At 43.9% G+C, this 22,672-nt stretch overlaps 1 protein-coding gene across 1 annotated transcript in view; it reads right to left on the bottom strand.

The window, feature by feature from the left end:
* The window catches only part of MYBL1 (MYB proto-oncogene like 1), a 43,924-nt gene extending 23,388 nt beyond the window's left edge, over positions 1-20,536 (bottom strand). The window contains exons 1-3 of the mRNA XM_084618293.1: positions 20,024-20,536; positions 8,761-8,866; positions 8,610-8,681 (exon numbers count right to left, since the gene is read on the bottom strand). Of these exons, the coding sequence (XP_084474419.1) occupies positions 8,610-8,681; positions 8,761-8,866; positions 20,024-20,043 (198 nt within the window). The 5' untranslated portion in view covers positions 20,044-20,536. The remainder of the gene's footprint in view (positions 1-8,609; positions 8,682-8,760; positions 8,867-20,023) is intronic.
* Between the last annotated feature and the right edge of the window lie 2,136 nt (positions 20,537-22,672).

Genomic DNA, 22,672 nt, shown 5'->3' with positions numbered 1-22,672 from the left:
AGTGAGAAACACCACTGTCCCAAAGCAGCCACTGTAACACAGGAGGCCAGTACGTAATAGGCCAGGCAGGTCTGTCCCTACTAAAGGAACAACTCTCCTCTCAGTACTGACACTTACTTCCCGGGTGTTCAGATGATGTACATCATCTCTTTTGCCACGGATGGGAAGGAGAAGAGCTGGAGGACTCCAATCTGGTGCAAGAAGATGCATTTGAATAATCAGTAGGCCTGGTGGGTGCCCAGCCCAGCATGGCCACTGGAAATCCAGAGTGATCCACCATAGGCGCCGAATCCATGGGTGCTTTGGGGCTGGAGCACCCACGGGGAAAAATTAACAGGTACTCCACATCCACCGGCAGCCAAGTTCCCCACTCCTCTCCTCCTTCTCCCCACCCCCTGAGTGTGCCACATCCCTGCTCCCCCTCCCTCCCAGCATTTCCCTCCCCCCTGCCACCTAACAGCTGTTTGGCAGCACTTAGGACTTTCCAGGAGGGAGGGAGAGGAGCTGGGACGCAGTGCACACAGGGGAAAAGGCAGAGAAGAGGCAGAGCAGGGGCAGGGGTCGAACACCCACCAGCCAGAGGGGAAGTCGGCGCCTATGTGACTGTTCAACCCAGAAAATTTAACATCTATAACTTGGTTAGCATTGTAGTCAGTCCTGAGAGGAAATCGTAGTAGGGAGGCTGTCTGACAGTGGGGTCCAGTACCGAGGAAGAGTTACTCATCAATACTGAGGAGTCAGGATTCGGTCCCCACTCTGAGGCAGCTACCGATTCCAAGGATCCTGGTACCAAGGTCAATGTTGCAGATAGTGCCAATGGAGAAGGGTGTCTCGGTACTGACCTAACCTGCGTAAGCACTGCAGGCAGAGCTAACCTCTTTATTGGTACTAGAGCTAAAGGCAATCTCTGTCCCAAAGCTGAAAAGGCTGAAGGGGTAGCCTGGGGTGACATCCCTGCACTAATGTCCTGAGTTAGCAGGAATGCTGGTACAGATAGACAAAGCAAGTCTGAAGCAACCATATAAATATGCAGGTTTGATGGCACAAAGTGATGTGTGAGAGTTTCCATAGGTACTAGACTTGACAGCCACTCCAGAGACGGTTGCAGAGTCGATGGTACAGCACTAGGATTCTCCCATCTTGGTACCAGGGAGACAAGGTTGGCGACCCAGCTTTACCCTAAGTACCAGAGTCTTGCTGATGGTAAGGCCCTGCTCTTGATGAAGACAATGACAAATCCCTCCTTGGTTTCTGGCAGCCCCAGTTCATTTTATAAATCTCCTTACGAGGGACACATGGGAATGATGAATGACCCCTTGTGTCTCAATGACTGATCAGATGCTGGGGGTCTGTCCCCAACTCCCATAGAAGTAGAGAATGTCTGTGGACAGCTAATTGAGTGGTCAGAAGAGGATCCCAGTGCCGAGGCAGGTGTCATAGCCTGTTCCAGTAGGTGTTGCTTTAGACTAAGGTCTAGCAATCTGTGTCCTTTTCTTAAAGGAATGACGAATATTGCACTTTTCCTTGATGTGGCCCTCGCCCAGGCACCACAAGCAGAGTATTGTGGTGCCTGGGCAAGGGCCACATCAAGGAAAAGTGCAATATTGGTCAGTCCTTTAAGAAAAGGAATGGGACAGAGACTCCACATGTCAGACAATGCTTGAAGACTGGGGAACACAGCATAACCTTCAGCATCAAGCACCACACACTAACTATACAACTAAATACACTCATTCTAACCTAAATTATGGGTATTAACTGTCAGTAACTATTTATGCTATTAAATACTGAACAATAAAGAGTAATAGCAGGGAAATGAGGAGACCCCAACACAGAAAGCTCCAACTCATGTAGCAGACAGTAAGACAGAACTGAAGGTAGTCTTGGTAATGCTACTCTTATACAATCTTGGTAGGGGCCATTCAGTGGTACAGGGCACGTGCACCACCTCAGGGAGTACTGCTGTGCCAAAAAAATCTCCAACTCAGTGCGGAAGTCACCAACACACCTGAGAAGAATACACATCTGCATCCACTCAAAGAGCCCCTTTTCCAGTTGGTTATAGCTTAAAACATTTTGAGTGAATTTCTGCTTGTTACTTTCATGCAATCCTATGCCAGCCAAGAGCAAATTTAGGCCTTCATCCTTTATATTTGGGGGGAAAGGGGACTTATTCCCAATGTGGCCCTCATTGCTTCTATTTCCCTCTATTTTTAGGTAACTTACATAAGACTTTTTAAAGTTCCCATTTTTGTTTATTTATGATCCATAAACAAGGCAGCCAGAAATATTTTTAAAGAAATTGTTTTTGCTTGCTTGTTTATTTCTGAAATATCAGAGACTCCACACTTAAGTCTGATGGTGGTCCCAGGCATGTGTATTTTGAGCTCTTAATTGAAGAGGCAGATGTGCTGAATCTTTACTGAATACTCAGAAGAGGGTATCTTTGTCAGAGAGTGAAGTTAAGTGTTAAAAAAAAAAAAAAATGCTTTGTCTTGACCAAAAAATGAGCTGCATTTCAGTCACGCTTAGCTAGCACATGAGCGCTACACGCTGCCACTTTTTTGGTCAAGGCAAAGTTAAAGAGTTTAACAGACTGACTACAAAACCCCTTCACATTCAGTGCCAACAACCTGTCACAGAATGGCAGATTTCTGTAGAGGGCAAATCCACAGAACACCCTTGCCTGCCGCCACCCCCCCCCCTTTTTTTTTTTTTTTTTTTAAGTATAAGCAACCTATGCCTGAGTATCAGCAACAGCTCACAGGTACAGTTCCCACCCACAATTACTATTTGACTTGGTGAATGGATGCTTGATCCTTCCCCCATATTTTTCCCAGGCTGGTTGGGGGGGGTCCCCTTAACTGACCCCCCCACTGCCACACAGCAGCTAAATAACTTCTCTTTTCAGCAGCTAGGCTGATTTCCTTTGATGCTACCAAAAGGGAGTCTTCGGGGGCACCTACACAGCTACTGTGGTGAGATAAGTCCTCAAACCAGGCAGACCCCCATAAAGACTTAAAAAAAAAAAAAACAACAACCCCAAGTTTAAGAGTTAGAATCACACTGGTCTATAATTGATCCTGTCTTTTTTTTGTCTTTTTTAAATAAAATGGCAACCACTTATCAATCTTGTCAGCTTTGGATCATTTCCTTCTCCCTACAAGTAGGTTTTTGGAACCTCTTAGCTTGGGGAAAGTGACTATTTCCTCCCTTTCTTTCCCTCTAAGATCCTAAAGTCATTTTGTATGTTGAAAACAATTTACAAGCATTAACTAATTAGACTTCTGCAGTGCAACTACACACCATTACATTTGGTCATACTCTAACCTATTTGTATTTTTATTCAAGCATCTTTGAGAAAATACAAGAAACACCCCTACCTTTACTCATGCAACACCCCTCCCCACCCCACCCCCACCCCCCACACACACACTATCCCCACCAAAAAAAGTTAGTCTACGATGGAGGAGGAGAAGGAGGAAGGAAGAGAAAAGCCAAACGTTTGCAGACCTGCATGCCTAAGGGTAGTCCCCTAACATCCATAATTAGCCACCTGAATATAAGCAGCCTTAGATTCAGAAGCACTAAGGTTTCACAAATGCCACTGAAGCCAGCATGAGCTGCAGGTGTTCAGCAGCTTTGAAAACTTCTGCCCACTTTCATTTATGAGACGAATTTTAGGCACCCAAATTTAATTTTAGCCAGTACTTAAAAAAATTTGACTGTTATTTTAGTAAACAGTCACATTTCTACCATGTGAACTTCCTAAAGTGTTCTTGAAGTTAACACCTCATTCAGTTTATAACTAGAACCCTGTGTAATTCACAAATTTTTTTAAAAAAATTCACAACAGTGTAAATGGCAAAGTATTGAATTTCATGGAGGTTGCATGGAATGAATTTTGTAACTAAATTTAGTCCTTGAAATAGACTAACATTACTTGTAAATTTTTTCTGTCCTTGAAATTAACTAGCTAAGGCAGTTGTTTTTTTAAAAATTGTTGTAGACATTTATCTTTTAAAAGCATATTTAAGAGATCATGGTTTGGGGCATTTCCACGATTTCCATGCCTTCTGAAGTTGTGATTTACACAGGGCCTTATTATGTCAGCTGCTGTAAACACATTTAAAAGACGTATTATCTTGTATCTAGTCATTATCTGAGTTAAAGACCTAAGATGGAATTCATCACCAAGACAGCAGAACTGAAAGCAATGACTGTCTATACCATCACCTGTTAAGGTATCCTTCATGATTGCTGTAGGCTAAAGGGCACCTGACATCCCTCTCCGCCACCCCAAGATAAGAACATAGAACATATGAACGGCTACACTGGGTCAGACCAATGGTCCATCTAGCCCAGTATCCTGTCTTCTGACAGCAGCCAATGCCAGGTGCTTCAGATGGAATGAACAGAACAGGAAATCATCAAGTGATCCATCCCATCGCCCATTCCTAGCTTCTGACAAAACAGGCTCTGCCACTTTAGAGCATGGTTTTGCATTCCTGCCCATCCTGGCTAATAGCCATTGATGTACCTATCTTCCATGAACTTATCTAGTTCTTTTTTGAACCCTGTTATAGTCTTGGCCTTCGTAACATCGTCTGGCAAAGAATTCCACAGGTTGATTCTGCCTTGTGTGAAGAAATATTTCCTTTTGTTTGTTTTAAACCTGCTACCTATTAATTTAATGTGGTGACAACTAGTTCTTGTGTTATGAGTAAATAACACTTCTTTATTTACTTTCTCCACACCAGTCATGATTTTTATAGACCTCTATCATTTCTTTTCCAATCTGAAAATCCCAGTCTTATTAATCCCTCCTGATACGGAAGCTGTTCCATACTCCTAATAATTTTTGTTGCCATTTTCTATACCTTTTCCAATTCCAATATATCTTTTTTCACATGGGGTGACCAGATCTGCATGCAGTATTCAAGATGTGAGCATACTATGGATTTTTAGAGAGAGAATATGATATTTTCTGTCTTATTATGTATCCCAGGGGTCGGCAAACTACAGTCCGTGGGCTACATCCGGCCCTCGAGCTCCTGCTGAGGAGCAGGGTCTGGGGCTTGCCCCGTTCCAGCCAGGGAGCAGGGTCAGGGGCCGCTCCTAGCAACTCCAAGAAACATTCTTTCTTGAGCGGTAACAGTTAATTTAGACCCCATTATTTTATATGTATAGTTGGGATGATGTTTTCCAGTGTGCATTGAATTTCATCTGCCATTTTGTTGCCCAGTCACCCAGTTCTGTGAGATCCCTTTGTAACTCTTCAGTCTCCTTTGGACTTAACTATCTTGCATAGTTTGGTAACATCTGCAAATGTTACCACCTCACCATTTACCCCTTTTTCCAGATCATTTATGAATATATTGAACAGTACTGGTCCCAGCACAGACCACTGAGGGACACCTCTCCATTCTGAAAACTGAACCATCTATTCCTACCCTTTGTTTCCTATCTTTTAACCAGTTACTGACCCAGGAGAGGACCTTCCCTCTTATCCCTTTACAGCTTACTTTGCTTAAGAGCCTTTGGTGAGGGACCTTGTCAAAGGCTTTCTGAAAATCTAAGTACACTATATCCACTGGATCTCCCTTGTCCACATGCTTGATGGAACCCTCTAAGAATTCTAGTAGATTGGTGAGGCACAATTTCCCTTTACAAAAACCAGGTTGACTCTTCCCCAACAAATCGTGTTCATCTATAAGTCTGATAATTCTGTTCTTTACTACAGTTTCAACCAATTTACCCCCTTCTGAAGTTAGGCTTACAGGCCCATAATAGCTGGTATCGCCTCTGGAGCCTTTTTTAAAAATTGGCATCATATTAGCTATTCTCCAGTCATCTGGTATAGAAGCTGATTTAAATGATAGGTTACATACCACAGTTAGTGAAATTGCAGGACTACATCTGAGTTCCTTCCCAACTCTTGGATCAATATCATCTGGTCCTGATGACTTATTACTGTTTAATTTATTAATTTGTTCCAAAACCTCCTCTAATGACACCTCAATCTGGGACAGTTCCTCAGATTTGTCACCTAGAAAGAATGGCTCAGGTTTGCGAATCTCCCTCATCCTCAGCTGTGAAGACTGATGTAAAGAATTCATGTAGTTTTTCCGCAATTACCTTATCTTGCGTGCTCCTTTAGCATCTCGATCATCCAATGGCCCCACCAGTTGTTTAGTATGTTTCCTGCTTCTGATGTACTTAAAAATGTTTTTGCTGTTACTTTTTGAGTCTTTGGCTAGGTGTTCTTCAAATTCTTTTTTGGCCTTCCTAATTATAATTTTACACTTCCACTTTTTAAAGATGCCTTTTTGCTTCTAACTGCTTCTTATACTTTGTTGTTTAACCATGGTGGCACTTTTTTGGTCCTCTTACTATGTTTTTTAATTTGGGGTTTACATTTAAATTGAGCTTCTATTATGGTGTCTAAAAAGTTTCCATACAGCTTGCAGGGATTTCACTTTTGGCACTGTACCTTTTAATTTCTGTTTCACTAAGTTCCTCATTTTTGTGTAGTTCTCCTTTCTGAAATTAAATGCTACTGTGGTGGGCTGCTTTGGTGTTTTCTCCCTCTTCCCCCTCCCCCCCAGGGATATTAAGTTTTATTATGTTATGTTACTATTACCAAGCGGTTCAGCTACATTCACCTCTTGGACCAGATCCTGTGCTCCACTTAGATCTAAATCAAGAATTGCCTCTCCTCTTCTGGGTTCCAGGACTAGCTGCTCCAAGAATCGGCCATTTAAGGTGCCAGGAAACTTTATCTCTGCATCCCATCCGGAGGTGACATGTACCCAGTCAATATGGGGATAGCTGAAATCCCCCATCACTATTGAGTTTTTTATTTTTATAGTCTCTCTAATCTCACTGAGCATTTCACAGTCACTATCGCCATCCTGGTCAGTAGTATATCCCTAGTGCTATATTCTTATTCTTCAAGCATGGAATTATTACCCATAGAGATTCTATGGTACAGTTTGATTCATTTATGTTTTTTACTTTTGACTCTATGCTTTCTTTCACATACAGTGCCACTCCCCCACCAGCAAGAGAACTAAAAGCATCAATGCCTTCAAAAGGTTAACTACTACATTCATTTTAGAAGGCAAAGATTGGGCAACCATGAAATCTGCTCTTGGCAGCAATAACCTTGCCGTTTATTGAATATATTCCTACCCCTCGTTTTCTTAGTGAAGTCTCTGAGAAGGTAGTGGCACCCAAATTCCAGCAGCACTGTCATCTTCATAATCCTGGATCATTCACAATCAGATTCCGAAAAAGTACCGCACAAATTCAACCCTTCTGGCACTTGTGGACAACACTCTTTTGTCCTTGGGCAGGAAACAAGTTCCTAAGGGTATGTCTACACTGCAACTGGAAGCAAGCCTTCCAGCCCGATAGAAAGACTCACACGAATGGGCCTCGAGCTAGCATGTTAAAGATAGCTGTGTGGACATTGCAGCTCTGAATTTGAAGCCTAGAGGGTCGGGTGGGCTTCAGAGCCTGAGCCCCAGCCTGAACTACAACATCCGCACTGCTACTGTTAATGAGCTAGCTCATGTTTATCTACCTGGACTGGGAGGATTGCTTCCAGCTGCAGTGTAGATTTACCCTAAGTTTACAGTACTGTGTAGATCTGTCACTTGACACCAGTGACCATATGGTGCTTTTGACATGCAGTATCACAAAGTACTCATTCTATTCATTTGTTTACCACACAGATCCCAATACCAAAAAGAACACCTGTGCTGCCTCACCCAGACCCATCATGCCATGGCCCACAAGACTCAATACTCTCTCTCTCCCTCTTCAGCATGAGGAAACTTGGGAAAAATAAGAAGCCATGGACTTCAGTGCTATCAACATGCACATGGCAGTTATTCTCCATTAATGCAGCCCACCACCATATCCCAACGCGTGGAACAGATCCACAGACGGATAAAGCTGCTAGTTTAAACTCATCTTCACAAAAGGGGTGGAGGGGTTTTAGTAGGAAGGGTGGGGGGGAATTGGAAACTGGATATTACTCTAACCTTATCAATTGTAGGAGTAAGACCACAGGTTGCCAAATTGGTACAAAGCTTTAGGTTTGAGGTGGTTTACTCATAGCTCCCGAACACAGATTGCCACAGTGATAAGGAATCCTCCTTTGGTCAAAAAACTAACCTCTTTTTCCTTTCACATCTGAAAGGAGGATTTTGATTGATCTGTACTTTTATCACCTCCTAGTTAAACTACTTTAATCCACAACATGGACTTGACTGTAACCCCACATGAAGACTGCAAATGATTCAGAATGCAGCAACACACTTCAGATATAATGGCAGACATGAGCATAGCACACTGGTGCTTCACAGGCTGCGGGCTTCACTCCTGAAATTAATAGGAAGTCAAAATCTTGGTCTTACTCAACAAGCCTCGAGGGTTTGGGACTTGGCTGTCCCAGCCCAAGTTATGGGTATCCATAGAATAGTCAAATATAGCAGTCATGTATGCCTCCCCATGTGAACTGCTACATAGCCAGTCATCTCCATATTGGACATATCACCATTGCAGACCCTTTCATTAAAAAAATTATACTTCACACTTACCTGTAGATGACTAGCAATGAAAGTCCAATCATCTGTACCATTTTGTTCGACCAGCTTCTTTAGCTTGTCATCCTGTAAAGACATAATATCAGCTGAGAAATATAGCATTTTGGTATGATATAAAAAGTAAAGTTACCTGGTCAAGTGTTACCTCATCACGTGTCCATTTTACTCTGTTACATATCTTCTTCAACCCTTTTTGCTGTGGTACTTCATAGTCATGATCTGCATACTGAAGGTCGTCATCTTCTTCCTCACTGCAGAGTACAAACAGAACAGTTTAAACAAACTAGAAATATATTTTAAATTAATATAGACCACCAACTACTCAAGAAACCAGAGAGGGTGTTGGCTATAATCTGTGCATCTGGTGCATCTCTGGAAGATATCTAGAATGAAGTATAAAATTTGTAGTAACATAAAGACAGACCATTGTCTTATCCAGTATAGTATCCTTCCTCCTCATATCCTATGCTTCAAAGGTAAGTAATAAACCCCACAAGGAACCTAGTCAGCTTTGCAAAGCTGTATATTGTGAGGAATAGGCAGAAAATTCCTAAAAGCTTAAAGATTTGCTTAACCTCACTATTTAAGCGTTTTTAAATATAGCATCCAACAATGTGTCAGCTAGGCATAGCAAATAACTAGGTGCATTAGGGCCATGACAAAATGGTTTTCTAGTCTAATAACCCACAGATTAATGCCATGTTTCACCTTTCTTAATTCACACACACACACACATCCTATGATATGTACTTCGATGTACACAAGTGCAAGTCCTAGGTTAAAAAAACAGTTAGAGAATGTACATTTTTAAAAATACTTAGGAATTTAACAGAGTATATGACAGTCACACTATCAGTTACGGCAGGTCCCAGGCTTTGTTTAACTTAAGGATGTTGCTCAAGTGGAAGCAATGTCTTCTAGGATCTTTTTTTTTTTTTTTTTAAATCCTTTCATGATCACTAAATCCAGACCCACAAAAACACATTGTGCTATACAGTGTCAGTATCAGAACCTAGATAAAATGCTTGCTACAAGCAGTAACCAGCGTATCAGAGTTCACAACCATGCCTGAACCTTTTTCCTGTGAATCTTAGAATGGAAGAATTGCAGAGGAATAATTCAGTCTCTGAAGGTGGAAGGCAGGAAAAAATTATGAGATACACACCCTTATCTGGGGGTCAACTGAAGGAAGGATAATAAACAAGCAAAAGGAAAAAAAAATCCAATGGAATCCTGAAAAGTCAAAGTGAGACCATGAGTAGGGGTTCCTTTCAAAAAGGAAAGAAAAGAAAAGTACAAGAACTAAAGACAAATTACAATTTTAGATGGACAAAATTTAGCTGAGCAAGCAGCAGATCTGAAACTACAGTGCTGAGCTCCTTACCTGACAGTCAGTGGGTATGTCTACACTACGAAATTAGGTCGAATTTATAGAACTCGGTTTTTTAGAAATCATTTTTATAGAGTCGATTGTGTGTCCCCCCACACAAAATGCTCTAAGTGCATTAAGTGCATTAACTTGGCGGAATGCTTCCACAGTACCGAGGCTAGCATCGACTTCTGAAGTGTTGCACTGTGGGTAGCTATCCCACAGTTCCCGCAGTCTCCGCCGCCCATTGGAATTCTGGGTTGAGATCCCAATGCCTAATGGGGCAAAAAACATTGTCGCGGGTGGATCTGGGTACATGTCGTCAGACCCTCCCCCCTCCCTCCCTCCGTGAAAGCAACGGCAGACAATCATTTCGCGCCTTTTTTCCTGAGTTATGTGCAGACGCCATACCACGGCAAGCATGGAGCCTGCTCAGCTGTCACCAAACGTCTCCTGAGTGCTGGCAGATGCGGTACTGCATTGCTACACAGCAGCAGCAACCCATTGCCTTGTGGCAGCAGACGGTGCAATAGGCCTGACAACCATCATCATCGTGTCCGAGGTGCTCCTGGCCACCTCAGGAAGGTCGGTCAGGAGCACATGGGCAGATATGGGCACAGAAACTAAATTAGGAGTGACTCAACCAGGTCACTCTCTTTAGTCCTGCCGGCAGCCCTATTGCACCATCTTCTGCCAGGCAGGCAGGAGATGAGGATGGCTAGCAGTCCTACTGCACCGTCTGCTGCCAGCCAAAGATGTAAAAGATAGATGGAGTGGATCAAAACAAGAAATAGACCAGATTTGTTTTGTATTCATTTGCTCCTCCCTCCCTCCTTCCCTCTCTGAAATCAACGACCGACAATCGTTTCGGTGAGGTCTGTCAGGGGCACCTTGAAAAGTTTAATGGCAATTCAGTCCTGTCTGAAATATCGAGGGGAGGGATAGCTCAGTGGGTTGAGCATTGGCCTGCTAAACCCAGGGTTTTGAGTTCAGTCCTTGAGGGGGCCATTCTGTGAGACAGTTGTTTTTGTTTCTCCTTGATGTAAAGACACCCCCTTTGTTGATTTTAATTCCCTGTAAGCCATGTCGTCAGTCGCCCCTCCCTCCGTCAGAGCAACAGCAGACAATAGTTCCGCACCTTTTTCTGTGCAGACACCATACCACGGCAAGCATGGAGCCCGCTCAGATCACTTTGGCAATTAGGAGCACATTAAACACCACGCGCATTATCCAGCAGTATATGCGGCACCAGAACCTGGCAAAGCGAAACTGGGCAAGTAAGCAACATCAGCGCAGTGATGAGGCCATGGACAGACTTCTCTCAAAGCACGGGCCCTGGCAATGTGGGCATCATGGTGATAATGGGGCAGGTTCATACAGTGGAACACAAATTCTGGGCTTGGGAACAAGCACAGACTGGTGGGACCGCATAGCATTGCGGGTCTGGGACAATTCTCAGTAGCTGCAAAACTTTCGCATGGGTAAGGGCACTTTCATGGAGCTTTGTGACTTGCTTTCCCTTGCCCTGAGGCGCAAGAATACCAAGATGAGAGCAGCCCTCACAGTTGAGAAACGACTGGCAATAGCCCTGTGGAAGCTTGCAACGCCAGACAGCTACCGGTCAGTCAGGAACCAATTTGGAGTGGGCAAATCTACTGTGGGGGCTACTGTGATGCAAGTAACCAAAGCAATCAAAGATCTGCTGATATCAAGGGTAGTGACCCTGGGAAATGTGCAGGTCATAGTGGATGTCTTTGCTGCAATGGGATTCCCTAACTGTGGTGGGGCCACAGACAGAACCCATTTCCCTATCTTGGCACCAAAGCATCAAGCCGGCGAGTACATAAACCACAAGGGGTACTTTTCAATAGTGCTGCAAGAACTGGTGGATCACAAGGGACGTTTCACCAACATCAGCGTGGGATGGCCAGGAAAGGTACAGGACGCTTGCATCTTCAGGAACTCTGGTCTGTTTCAAAAGCTGCAGGAAGGGACTTTATTCCCAGACCAGAAAATAACTGTTGGGGATGTTGAAATGCCTGTAGTTATCCTTGGGGACCCAGCCTACCCCTTAATGCCATGGCTCATTAAGCCATACACAGGCAGTCCTGACAGTAGTCAGGAGCTGTTCAACTACAGGCTGAGCAAGTGCAGAATGGTGGTAGAATGTGCATTTGGACTTTTAAAAGCGCGCTGGCGCAGTTTACTGACTCGGTTAGACCTCAGCAAAACCAATATTCCCACTGTTATTACTGCTTGCCGTGCACTCCACAATATCAGCGAGAGTAAGGGGGAGACGTTTATGGCAGGATGGGAGGTAGAGTCAAATCGCCTGGCTGCTGGTTAAGGGCAGCCAGACACCAGGGCGGTTAGAAGAGCACAGGAGGGCGCGGTGCACACCAGAGAAGCTTTGAAAACCAGTTTCATGACTGGCCAGGCTACTGTGTGAAAGTTCTGTTTGTTTCTCCTTGATGAGCCCCACTCCCCCTTGGTTCACTCTACTTCCCTATAATCTAACCACCCTCCCCTCCTCCCTTTGATCACCACTTGCAGAGGCAATAAAGTCATTGTTGCTTCACATTCATGCATTCTTTATTAATTCATCACACAAACAGGGGGGATAACTGCCAAGGTAGCCTGGGAGGTGTGGTGGAGGAGGGAAGGACAAGGCCACACAGCACTTTAAAACTTATTGAATGCCAGCCTTCTGTTGCTTGGGCAATCCTCTGGAGTGGAGTGGCTGGGTGGCCGAAGGCCCCCCTACCGTGTTCTTGGGCGTCTGGGTGAAGAGGCTATGGAACTTGGGGAGGAGGGCGGTTGGTTACACAGGGGCTGTAGCGGCGGTCTGTGCTCCTGCTGCCTTTCCTGCAGCTCAGCCATAGGTTGGAGCATATTAGTTTGATCCTCCAGTAGCCTCAGCATTGAATCCTGCCTCCTCTCATCACACTGCCACCACCTTTCAGCTTCAGCCCTTTCTTCAGCCCGCCACCTCTCCTCCCGGTCATTTTGTGCTTTCCTGCACTCTGACATTGTCTGCCTCCACGCATTCGTCTGTGCTCTGTCAGTGTGGGACGACAGCATGAGCTCAGAGAACATTTCATTGTGAGTGCGTTTTTTTCGCCTTCTAATCTTCACTAGCCTCTGGGAAGGAGAAGATCATGTGATCCTTGAAACACATGCAGCTGGTGGAGAGAAAAAAGGGACAATGGTATTTAAAAAGACATTTCATAGAACAATGGGTACACTCTTCCATGGTAAACCTTGCTGTTAACATTACATACATAGCACATGTGCTTTTGTTACAAGGTCGCATTTTGCTTCCCCCCCCCCCCCCACGTGGCTAGCCCCTCACCCCTCCCTGTGGCTAACAGCAGGGAACATTTCTGTTCAGCCACAGGCAAACAGCCCAGCAGGAACGGGCACCTCTGAATGTCCCCTTAAGAAAAGCACCCTTAAGAAAAGAAAACCTTTCAACCAGGTGACCATGAATACCATCACTCTCCTGAGGATAACACAGAGAGATAAAGAACGGATGTTGTTTGAACACCAACAAACACACACTACAATGCTTTGTTCTACAATGATTCCCGACTACGTGCTACTGGCCTGGAGTGGTAAAGCATCCTACCATGGTGGACGGAATAAGGCTGCCCTCCCCAGAAACCTTTTGCAAAGGCTTTGGGAGTACATCCAGGAGAGCCACAAATGCCAGGGCAAATTAATCATTAAACAAGCTTGCTTTTAAACCATGTATACTATTTTAAGAGGTACACTCACCAGAAGTCCCTTCTCTACCTGGCGGGTCCGGGAGGCAGCCTTGGGTGGGTTCGGTGGGGTACTGGCTCCAGGTCCAGGGTGAGAAACAGTTCCTGGCTGTCGGGAAAACCGGTTTCTCCGCTTGCTTGCTGTGAGCTGTCTTCCTCGTCCCCAAAACCTGCTTCCGTGTTGCCTCCATCTCCACTGAAGAAGTCAAACACTATTGGGGTAGTGGTGGCTGAACCCCCTAAAATGACATGCAGCTCATCATAGAAGCAGCATGTTTGGGGCTCAGACCCAGAGCGGCCGTTTGCCCCTCTGGTTTTCTGGTAGGCTTGCCTCAGCTCCTTAAGTTTCACGTGGCACTGCTTCGGGTCCCTGTTATGGCCTCTGTCCTTCATGCCCTGGGAGATTTTGACAAAGGTTTTGGCATTTCGAAAACTGGAACGGAGTTTTGATAGCACGGATTCCTCTCCCCACGCAGCCATCAGATCCCGTACCTCCCATTTGGTCCATGCTGGAGCTCTTTTGCGATTCTGGGACTCCATCATGGTCACCTCTGCTGATAAGCTCTGCATGGTCACCTGCAGCTTGCCACGCTGGCCAAACAGGAAATGAAATTCAAAAGTTTGCAGGCCTTTTCCTGTCTACCTGGCCAGTGCATCTGAGTTGAGAGTGCTGTCCAGAGCGGTCACAATGAAGCACTCTGGGATAGCTCCCGGAGGCCAATACCATCTAATTGCGTCCACAGTACCCCAAATTCGACCTGGCAAGGCTGATTTCAGCACTAATCCCCTTGTCGAGGATAGAGTAAGAAAATCGATTTTAAGAGCCCTTTAAGTAAAAAAAAAAAAAAAGGCTTTGTCGTGTGGACGGGTGCAGGGTTAAATCCATTTAACACAGCTAAATTCGACCTCAACTCCTAGTGTAGACCAGGGCAGAGGAAAGAAATGATAGAAACAGGTAGTGACTTTTGTGCCATCATGTTGAGTACGCTCCACCTACTGGAGAAGTGGTATAATACTTCACCACCTTAACTTTGCAAACAAACTCAGTTACACAGAGGAGCACACAGAGGTGTCTAATGGTTTAACTCATTCTTTTCCCCCCTCCTTTACAACTGCGTTATTTTCCCCCTTTTAATTTGTCAGTATAAGTACTTTGATTTTTTATCATAAATATAAATGTTTAATGATCTATAGCAAATCCTTCCCACTACTTATTAAAGTAGATTACACTCAGAGTGATGACTGTAAAATGATCACGCAGTCCTTATTTGTTTTTCAATTTTACTGTCATAAGAAATACCTAGTCTATAAAAAAGATAAAATTCAAAATTTTCAAAAGCATCTAAGTCCCATTAAAAGTCAAATATAAAAAAAGTACATACGTTCAAAGTCAATGGGACTTTGAAACCTAACTCGCTTAGGTTGTTAAGAAAGTTGTACCCAAAGTTGTAAAGAAAAAAGAACGTTAAGGTTTTGGATACAACTTTCAATAGGATTTAAGTCCTATTGACTTTCAACATATAACCATTTGGCTTTTAATGGGATTTGAGCTCCTACGTCACCTAAGTGCTTTTGAAAGCTGTACCCCAAGTCTTAATTTATTTTTTCTCCCTGCCCACACTTCTACCCCCACTCACACACACTCCACCTCTTCACTCAGGCTCAGCAATTGCATGTTGATACTACCCCTTTTCACCTCAAGTAAGCCACAAAATACACTTAAAATTACAACTCAGTTGTCTCCATGTGATTACACTCTGTGAACTGGATCTCTGTAATTTAAGCACTGCATAGTGGACCAAAATTAAGTTAACAACTGGCAAAAGGAGTCTGAAGCTATTACAAAAAGCAGGCTGCAGAAAAAGGGCCAATCAGGTAAAGAAAGAGACAATAAGATACTGTTTTATTTTGTATAATTCTCCCAATTATGTTACAGTACAGTTAATCTAATTTCTCATTTCCCACTTCAAAAAGACATCCTTTAAATGCTTTACACATTTGAATGACTCTTACCAATATTAATTTTTAAAATATTGATAATTGATACGCGAACATCTTGCTATTTAAATGGTTTACAATGAACACTTCATAAGCACCTCTAATATTAACCCCTTAAAGTATTATTCTGACTTGAAAGAACAGAAAGCTTTGTGCTCAGACCACCTGCAAATTGATGGTGACAGAGCAAACAAAGCATATGGCTTGAGGTATCTCTTTCTGTTTTAACTACTACCCAACACACACAACCCACTGGTCCAGATACACTAGTCTTACTAATCTACAACTTCAAACACTACCGTTTCTGGGTCAAACTATTTAATACGATACTCATTTTGAAAGGCAATAAAAAAACCTAAAGCGTATCTGTTCTTGAATTATAGCCAAGGATCAGTACACTCGGTGAAAAGCCTGGCAAAAATTATGCAGCAACACCACAGTTCCTGGTCACTGTGGCATTCTAGTACGGTGAATAGGAAACTCTGGAGCAACTTGGATATATTTTTAAAATGCAACTTTTTTTCCAAATGAAATAGGACAATGAATATTATCAATTGTTATTTTATATTAAACTCAATATATTTTACACTACTCTACATTCCCAGTAGACCATGGGATGGGTGGGTATTTTTGTTTTTAAGAAGCACAAAATCACACTGTAGAAGTTTCTCGGAGTAAAGCTGGATGTTTTGGCAAGTGGGTCGGGCACAGTTGGCACTTTTGACACTAGATGTGGGAGATAACATGGAATTATGCAATAATATTAGCTGGATGTTTCTACTAAAACAGCTAGCACTGAAATAATGTACAATGCTTACATTTAAACTGTCAATTAAAACTCAGAATTAACATCACTGAGGTGAATGGGGCAGTTCACATCTTTGGAGCACTATTTCAGGCTGTCTACAGCCTCAGGAAGACAACAGAGTATCTTCTTACACTTGATTTATATATTTACAGTTCTCTGGGCTACCATGTGCTAGGAACAATTTTTTAAAAATTGTATCTAGATTCTGGAAATGGAGCATATCTCAGCCAGCAGTGGATTCCTCAGCAGGGCAAGATACACACAGCTCTGCCTACAATGGCAGTTAAGAACTATTCACTTGAACGTTCTACAAAAAGACAAATGCATTCTACACAGGCCAAAGACTGAATGTTTAAATTTCACAGAGATAAAAGTATCTACTCTAGAGTCACATATTAAAATTTCTTGTACCCCACCCATATCAGTCTGAAAAACATGAATTGTAGCATATAGGTCCAAAAATTATATATGTGCTTAGGTAAACAAAAGGTAGTTTTTTTAAAACTCAAAATGAATGGATTTTTTTAAATTACAGTGATTATAATTTATTTGACCATTCCTCTGTAGTGTTGTGAACTGAAACTGTATTGAATTAGTGCATAAAAACAGAAAGTGAAATGGAGCCATTTCACCAAGCTGTTTGAAAGAGTAAACAAAATATACGTTAAATTTCAATAATTCTAGTAGTCAAAACACTTTTTTAATTAAGATTCTAGCCTTCAGTGTCTTTTTATTATGTAGCTGAAGAGTTGGCAGATGTATTAAGAAATGAAAACTTCTCTCATTTTAAAAATCAAAGATTATTATACAGTAACTCCTCGCTTAACGTTGTAGGTATGTTCCTGAAAAATGAGACTTTAAGCAAAATGATGTTAAGCGAATCCAATTTCCCCATAAGAATTAATGTAAATGGGGGGGGGAGGTGTTAGACTCCAGGGAAATTTTTTTCACCGGACAAAAAACTATATTTTTTTAATATATATATATATATATATATATACATATACACACACACACACATATATATATACATACACAACAAACACAGAGTATAAGTTTCAAACAGTTTAATACTGTACACAGCAATGATGATTGTGAAGCTTGGTTGAGGTGGTAAAGTCAGAGGGTGGAATATTTCCCAGGCAATGTCTTACTGCTAAATGATGAACTGGCATTCGGCTGAGCCCTCAAGGGTTAACACGTTGTTAATATAGCCTCACACTCTACAAGGCAGCATGAATGGAGGGAGAGGAAACAGCATGGCAGACAGAGACAGAGACACACACCCTGTGTGTGGGAGACAGATGTGCATTGCCCCTTTAAGTACGCTGACCCCATTCTAAGTACATTGTCTTTAAAAAAAAGAAATCAGAAAGTTGAGACAGCAGCTGAGGCCACCAAGCTCTCTCTGTCCTGAGCTCTGTCCTGTCCCCACGCTGCTCTATATGGACAAGGGGTAAACAGGGGGCAGGAGTAGGGGGGAAGGGGACACCCTGACATTAGCCCCTCTCTTTCCCCCTCCCCTGCACAGTTCCCGGGAGCAATTCCAAGTCAGAGGGCAGGAGCAGCACATGGCAGTGGGGGCGAAGGACAGCTGAACTGCCAGCAATTGGTAACCTGCTGGGTGGCTGCGGCACATGGAATTTAGGAGAGCAGGGAGCTGATGGGGGGGCTGCCAGTACACCCTGGTTCCAAACCCCCACCAGCTAGCTGCAACGGGCTGCTCTTCTTGCAAGCAGTGGACAAAGCAGGCGGCTGCCAAACTATGTTATAAGGGAGCATTGTGAAACTTTAAAAGAGCATTTTCCCTAATTGATCAGCAACCTAACAACATTAACTGGGATGATTTTAAGTGAGGAGTTACTGTATCTAATAATACCACCTGGAACTCAAAGATCAAGATTCCTCCTTACTCTTGTACTAAATGAGCAATCCCAAAAGCAATTTGCACCCATTCTTGCATGTCGTGTTGTTATATGCCAACATGGAATTGTTTTTTTTTTTTGTTCTAGTGTTACCAACCTGTAACAGACGAGTTCATCCTCTATGCACACCTATTTTAATAATCTAGCAAGAAATGTAAATTCTTCACAACTCAATATTCACTGATAGCATGTTAGCACTTACAGGAAGATTAGTAAGTCTTATTTAGCTCCTAAACGCCAGATAGACAAGGTGGATGAGGTAATAACTTTTAGTGGACCAACTTCTGTTGGAGAAAGAGAGATACTCCAGATGTTATACTGGGTACAATACTGTAGATGGAATTTCTGATGTTATATGATACAGTTACACACCTACATTGAGGTAGTTGATTATCTCTAGTTTCTCAGATATTTGTGTGTTCCTTGAAACAAATTACAGGGCAAACATACTACTTCCTCCCCCACACACACACTGCAGTTTTTCAACAAGAACTATTAATTTATAGTGTATTTGTAATAAACCTGATCTCAAGAAGAAAAATACAGTAGCAGATTCTTATGTAGCAACCACCAACCTATAATTTCTTCACTCCTATGAACAATACGAATCCACAGCAATCGCCAAATAGTGTGGAAAATCAAAACCTATTAGTTATGAAAGCTATTAACAACTATCCTGCTCTTCCCTTATCAACCTTCTAAACCCCCTTCTGTATTTCCTTATTGGTTTTCAAAATTTTATTTATTTTTAAACAGGTAACACTATGGAAGTCCACAACTAGAAACACTGAGGATGGCAGTAACTAGATTAACACATTTTTCATTTTATATTCAAAATCTGAATTTTTAGGAGACACAGGCTCCTGCAAAATTGAGGATTTATCTAGAACAGCTCTCAATGTCTGCAGCTGACTAAACACACTTTCTCTCATAGATCCCCAGCTACGGGGAAAGAACCCCATATAGGGGTCTTTCAATAAGTGGACATCCCAGGACTAGAAACAGTTTGTGTTTAATTAAAATAGGAATTAGTGAAGACAAAGAATATTAAAAGCACATGGTTGATTATGGTCAACCCCAGCTTCCCCTCAGGGGTGTGTGAAAGCAGAGAGGGAAAGAGAAGATGAGGTTATCTTTATGTCTGTGGTAGGGGGCAACATGGGAAAGACATGGATGCAGCGACTCCTGGGGGATCCAACATGCAGGGGAGATGAAGAAGTCAGGGAACACCTGTGTGGCGACAGGAGAGCGACAGAAGAGAGGGGGTGATGCAGACGGGATCGGGATAACTGCGGGGTGCGGAGAGTGGGCAATGACAACTGAGCACGGGGAAGGACAGCTGGGTAAGAGGAGAGTCTGCGCCTCTGGTCTGGGGAGAAAGATGAAAGGGGACGAGGGGTGGGGGCAAGGCGGACTTACCTGCCCCACCTGGGGGCGGAAGATAGAAGGCACTGAGACCGGGGGAGGGAGCAGGGATTTGGGACCAAGGCGCGGAGACACCTGAGCCGGGGCAGGCGGGCCGGCCAGTCAGGGGCGTTACTCACCTGCGCGGTCTCTTCGCCATCCTCTAGGCGCACCATAGGGAGGGGGGGCGGAGGCGGGCTGGCGAACAGAGCTGCGCGGCTCCCCGCCCGGGCTCCTCACGCTGCCCCGGGGCTCACGCACGGGCTCGGGAGTCTGTGCCGCTCGTGGCGCCCGTCCCCGTCACGCACCGCGGGGAGCGGGCGACTCCCTCTACCGCTCCCGGAGACTCCAGCGCATCTAACCCCACCCCCTCCACCGGCAGCAGCTCCTAGCCCCGGCCTGGCCCGGCCCGCCGCACACAGAACATGGCTTAGCCCGGCCCGGCTACAGCGAGAGGCTCGGGGGCTGCGGACGCTTCTTGTCCGGGTCCAAGCTGCGGCTCCAAGTCTCCGTCACAACTGCCCCGGCTCCAGCTGCGTCCCCCGCCGCCCCAGCTTCCCCTGTGCCCGTCCCGGCCGCGCCTCTCCGCCCTCTCTAGCTGCTCCGCCGCCGCCGCACTCCCGGCTGGTTTTGTCCGTGCCGCCGAATCTCGCGCCCAGCCTCCTTCCAGAGTCACCGTTTGAATCTGCGCACGCGGACTGCAACCCCATTGGCTGTGGGGGAGGCACGAGATCGAGGCGGGGCACCGCGCCAGAGGGGGAAGGGGTGCGACCAGTGGGAAAGGAGCGGGCGGGGCATAGAGCCAGACGGGCACGGGGACGGAGCAGGGAGGCGGGACATAGCGCGCTGCATGCTGGGGGAGTGAGTTTTTCCTCCCACCAAGCCTGGCAGTGGGGGACAATGGCTGCTTGGTCCGCTGCGGCTGTGCAATAAGCTCATAGCCCTGTCTGGGCTCTGCAGCTGCCGCCGCTCTTGCTTCTCAGGCCTCGGCCCTCTCCCCCTAGTTGCTAGGGCTGGCGCTTGCAGGGAGGCAGTGGGGCTGGTTGTGATCACCTACACTCAGGAGCTTTTTTGCGTGCCAGTGACTCATGACTAATAAAATGCACGTGAACAGCATAGTGTGCAGAGGGAGGAAAACACCTCTTTTAGCACAAACGTTACTGACAAGGGATTTCTCTCACCTTCCCTGCTATAGAGGATAATATATAAAACATGTGTCCTTCGAGCCGGAATCGAACCAGCGACCTAAGGATTCCCATAGGCAGCACCTCTACAGTCCTCCGCTCTACCAGCTGAGCTATCGAAGGGACTTTAAAACTAGGCTTGTTTCCTCTGTACACAAGTCTCACTTTCATGACTCAATCAATCTACTATAATTTAGTTCATGGCACTTAAAAATAAGTTAGTCTGGAGTAGTAATAAATTTAGTGAGGGCAGCTTTTATACCAATAAAAAATGGAGAGAGAAATGGAGCTTTGGAGAGGCCACCTGTTGACTCTTGATGCACTGTTAGGTAGGCAGACTTACAATTTTTTCCCCCTATAAAAACAAGTAAATTCTCTCCAGTGAGATTTTCCTTCCTTTCATGTATATTTGCCTGACATAATATGGTATGATATAATGTATAATCTGAGGCTTGGTCTACAGTACAAATTTATATTGCCTGACCAAAATAGTAATACCAACCTAGCCCAAGGTGGGGGTGTAGACAGCCTAACCCATCAATGGGAGGGCTTCTCCCGTTGACACGACTACCACCTCTTGGGGAGTTGGAGTACCTATGCCAAGGGGCAAAGCTCTCCTGCCGGTGTAGATAGCTTCACTAAGCACTACAGCAGTGCAGCTGCATGGATAAGTGTAGATAAGCCCTAAGGAATAGCATTCTCCCTCCCTTACTCCTGTGAAAAATCACTAGGAATAAGGAAAGGCAGAAGATCAGCCTCCTCAGTTATAAAGTACTTTGTTTTGGGGAAGGGAGGTTAATTATGAAAGTCAAACTGGTATTATCTTTTTGCCTTTTATTTAAATCAAACACTAATAATAGGTGTTCAACCTAGTCTAAAAAAAGCAACTTTTCTAACCACATTCCCCCCCCGCAACTGTTTGCAACCCAAGCAAAATAGTCATAAAAACTAAAGAGGAAATGACTAGACATTAAAAACAAAACTTATTTATCATTATTGTCTACCCTGAGAGAAATGAAAGTACAATAAAACCTCAGAGTTACTTATGAACAACCTCCATTCCTGAGGTGTTAGTAACTCTGAAATGTTTGTAACTCTGAACAAAATGTTATGGTTGTTCTTTCAAAAGTTTATGACTGAACATTGACTTAATACAGCTTTGAAACTTTACTACGCAGAAGAAAACTGCTGCTTTCCTTTTATTATTTTTAGTACTTTATGTTTAACACATTACTGTAATGTATTTATTTTTTTAATTTTTTTGTCTATGCTGCTGTCTAACTGTGAACTTCTAGTTCCAAATGATGTGTGTGGTTGACTGGTCAGTTTTTAACTCTGGTGTTCATAACTCTGAGGTTCTACTGTAGTAAACAGTATGTAAAAGATCAAATTCTAAAAATTGTTTCACTTAATAAACTGATTCACCTCTATCATATATGTAAGGATTTTACAAATATTTTAACTCGTGGTGTCTCTAAATAAAATACTTTATCCTTTAAGAACAGCATTTAGTACTTAGTACTTTTACACCTTTTATTTAATTAGTTAATTGGTACTGCACAATTATTTAAATGAAATAAATCATGATTTAAAAAGGAAAAAGAC

Source organism: Lepidochelys olivacea, assembly GCF_965140295.1.
Source record: "Lepidochelys olivacea isolate rLepOli2 genome assembly, chromosome: 2".
NCBI classification, from domain to species: domain Eukaryota; kingdom Metazoa; phylum Chordata; order Testudines; family Cheloniidae; genus Lepidochelys; species Lepidochelys olivacea.
The sequence above is the reverse complement of the archived record's forward strand: the minus strand, read 5'-3'. Positions and strand labels throughout refer to the sequence as shown.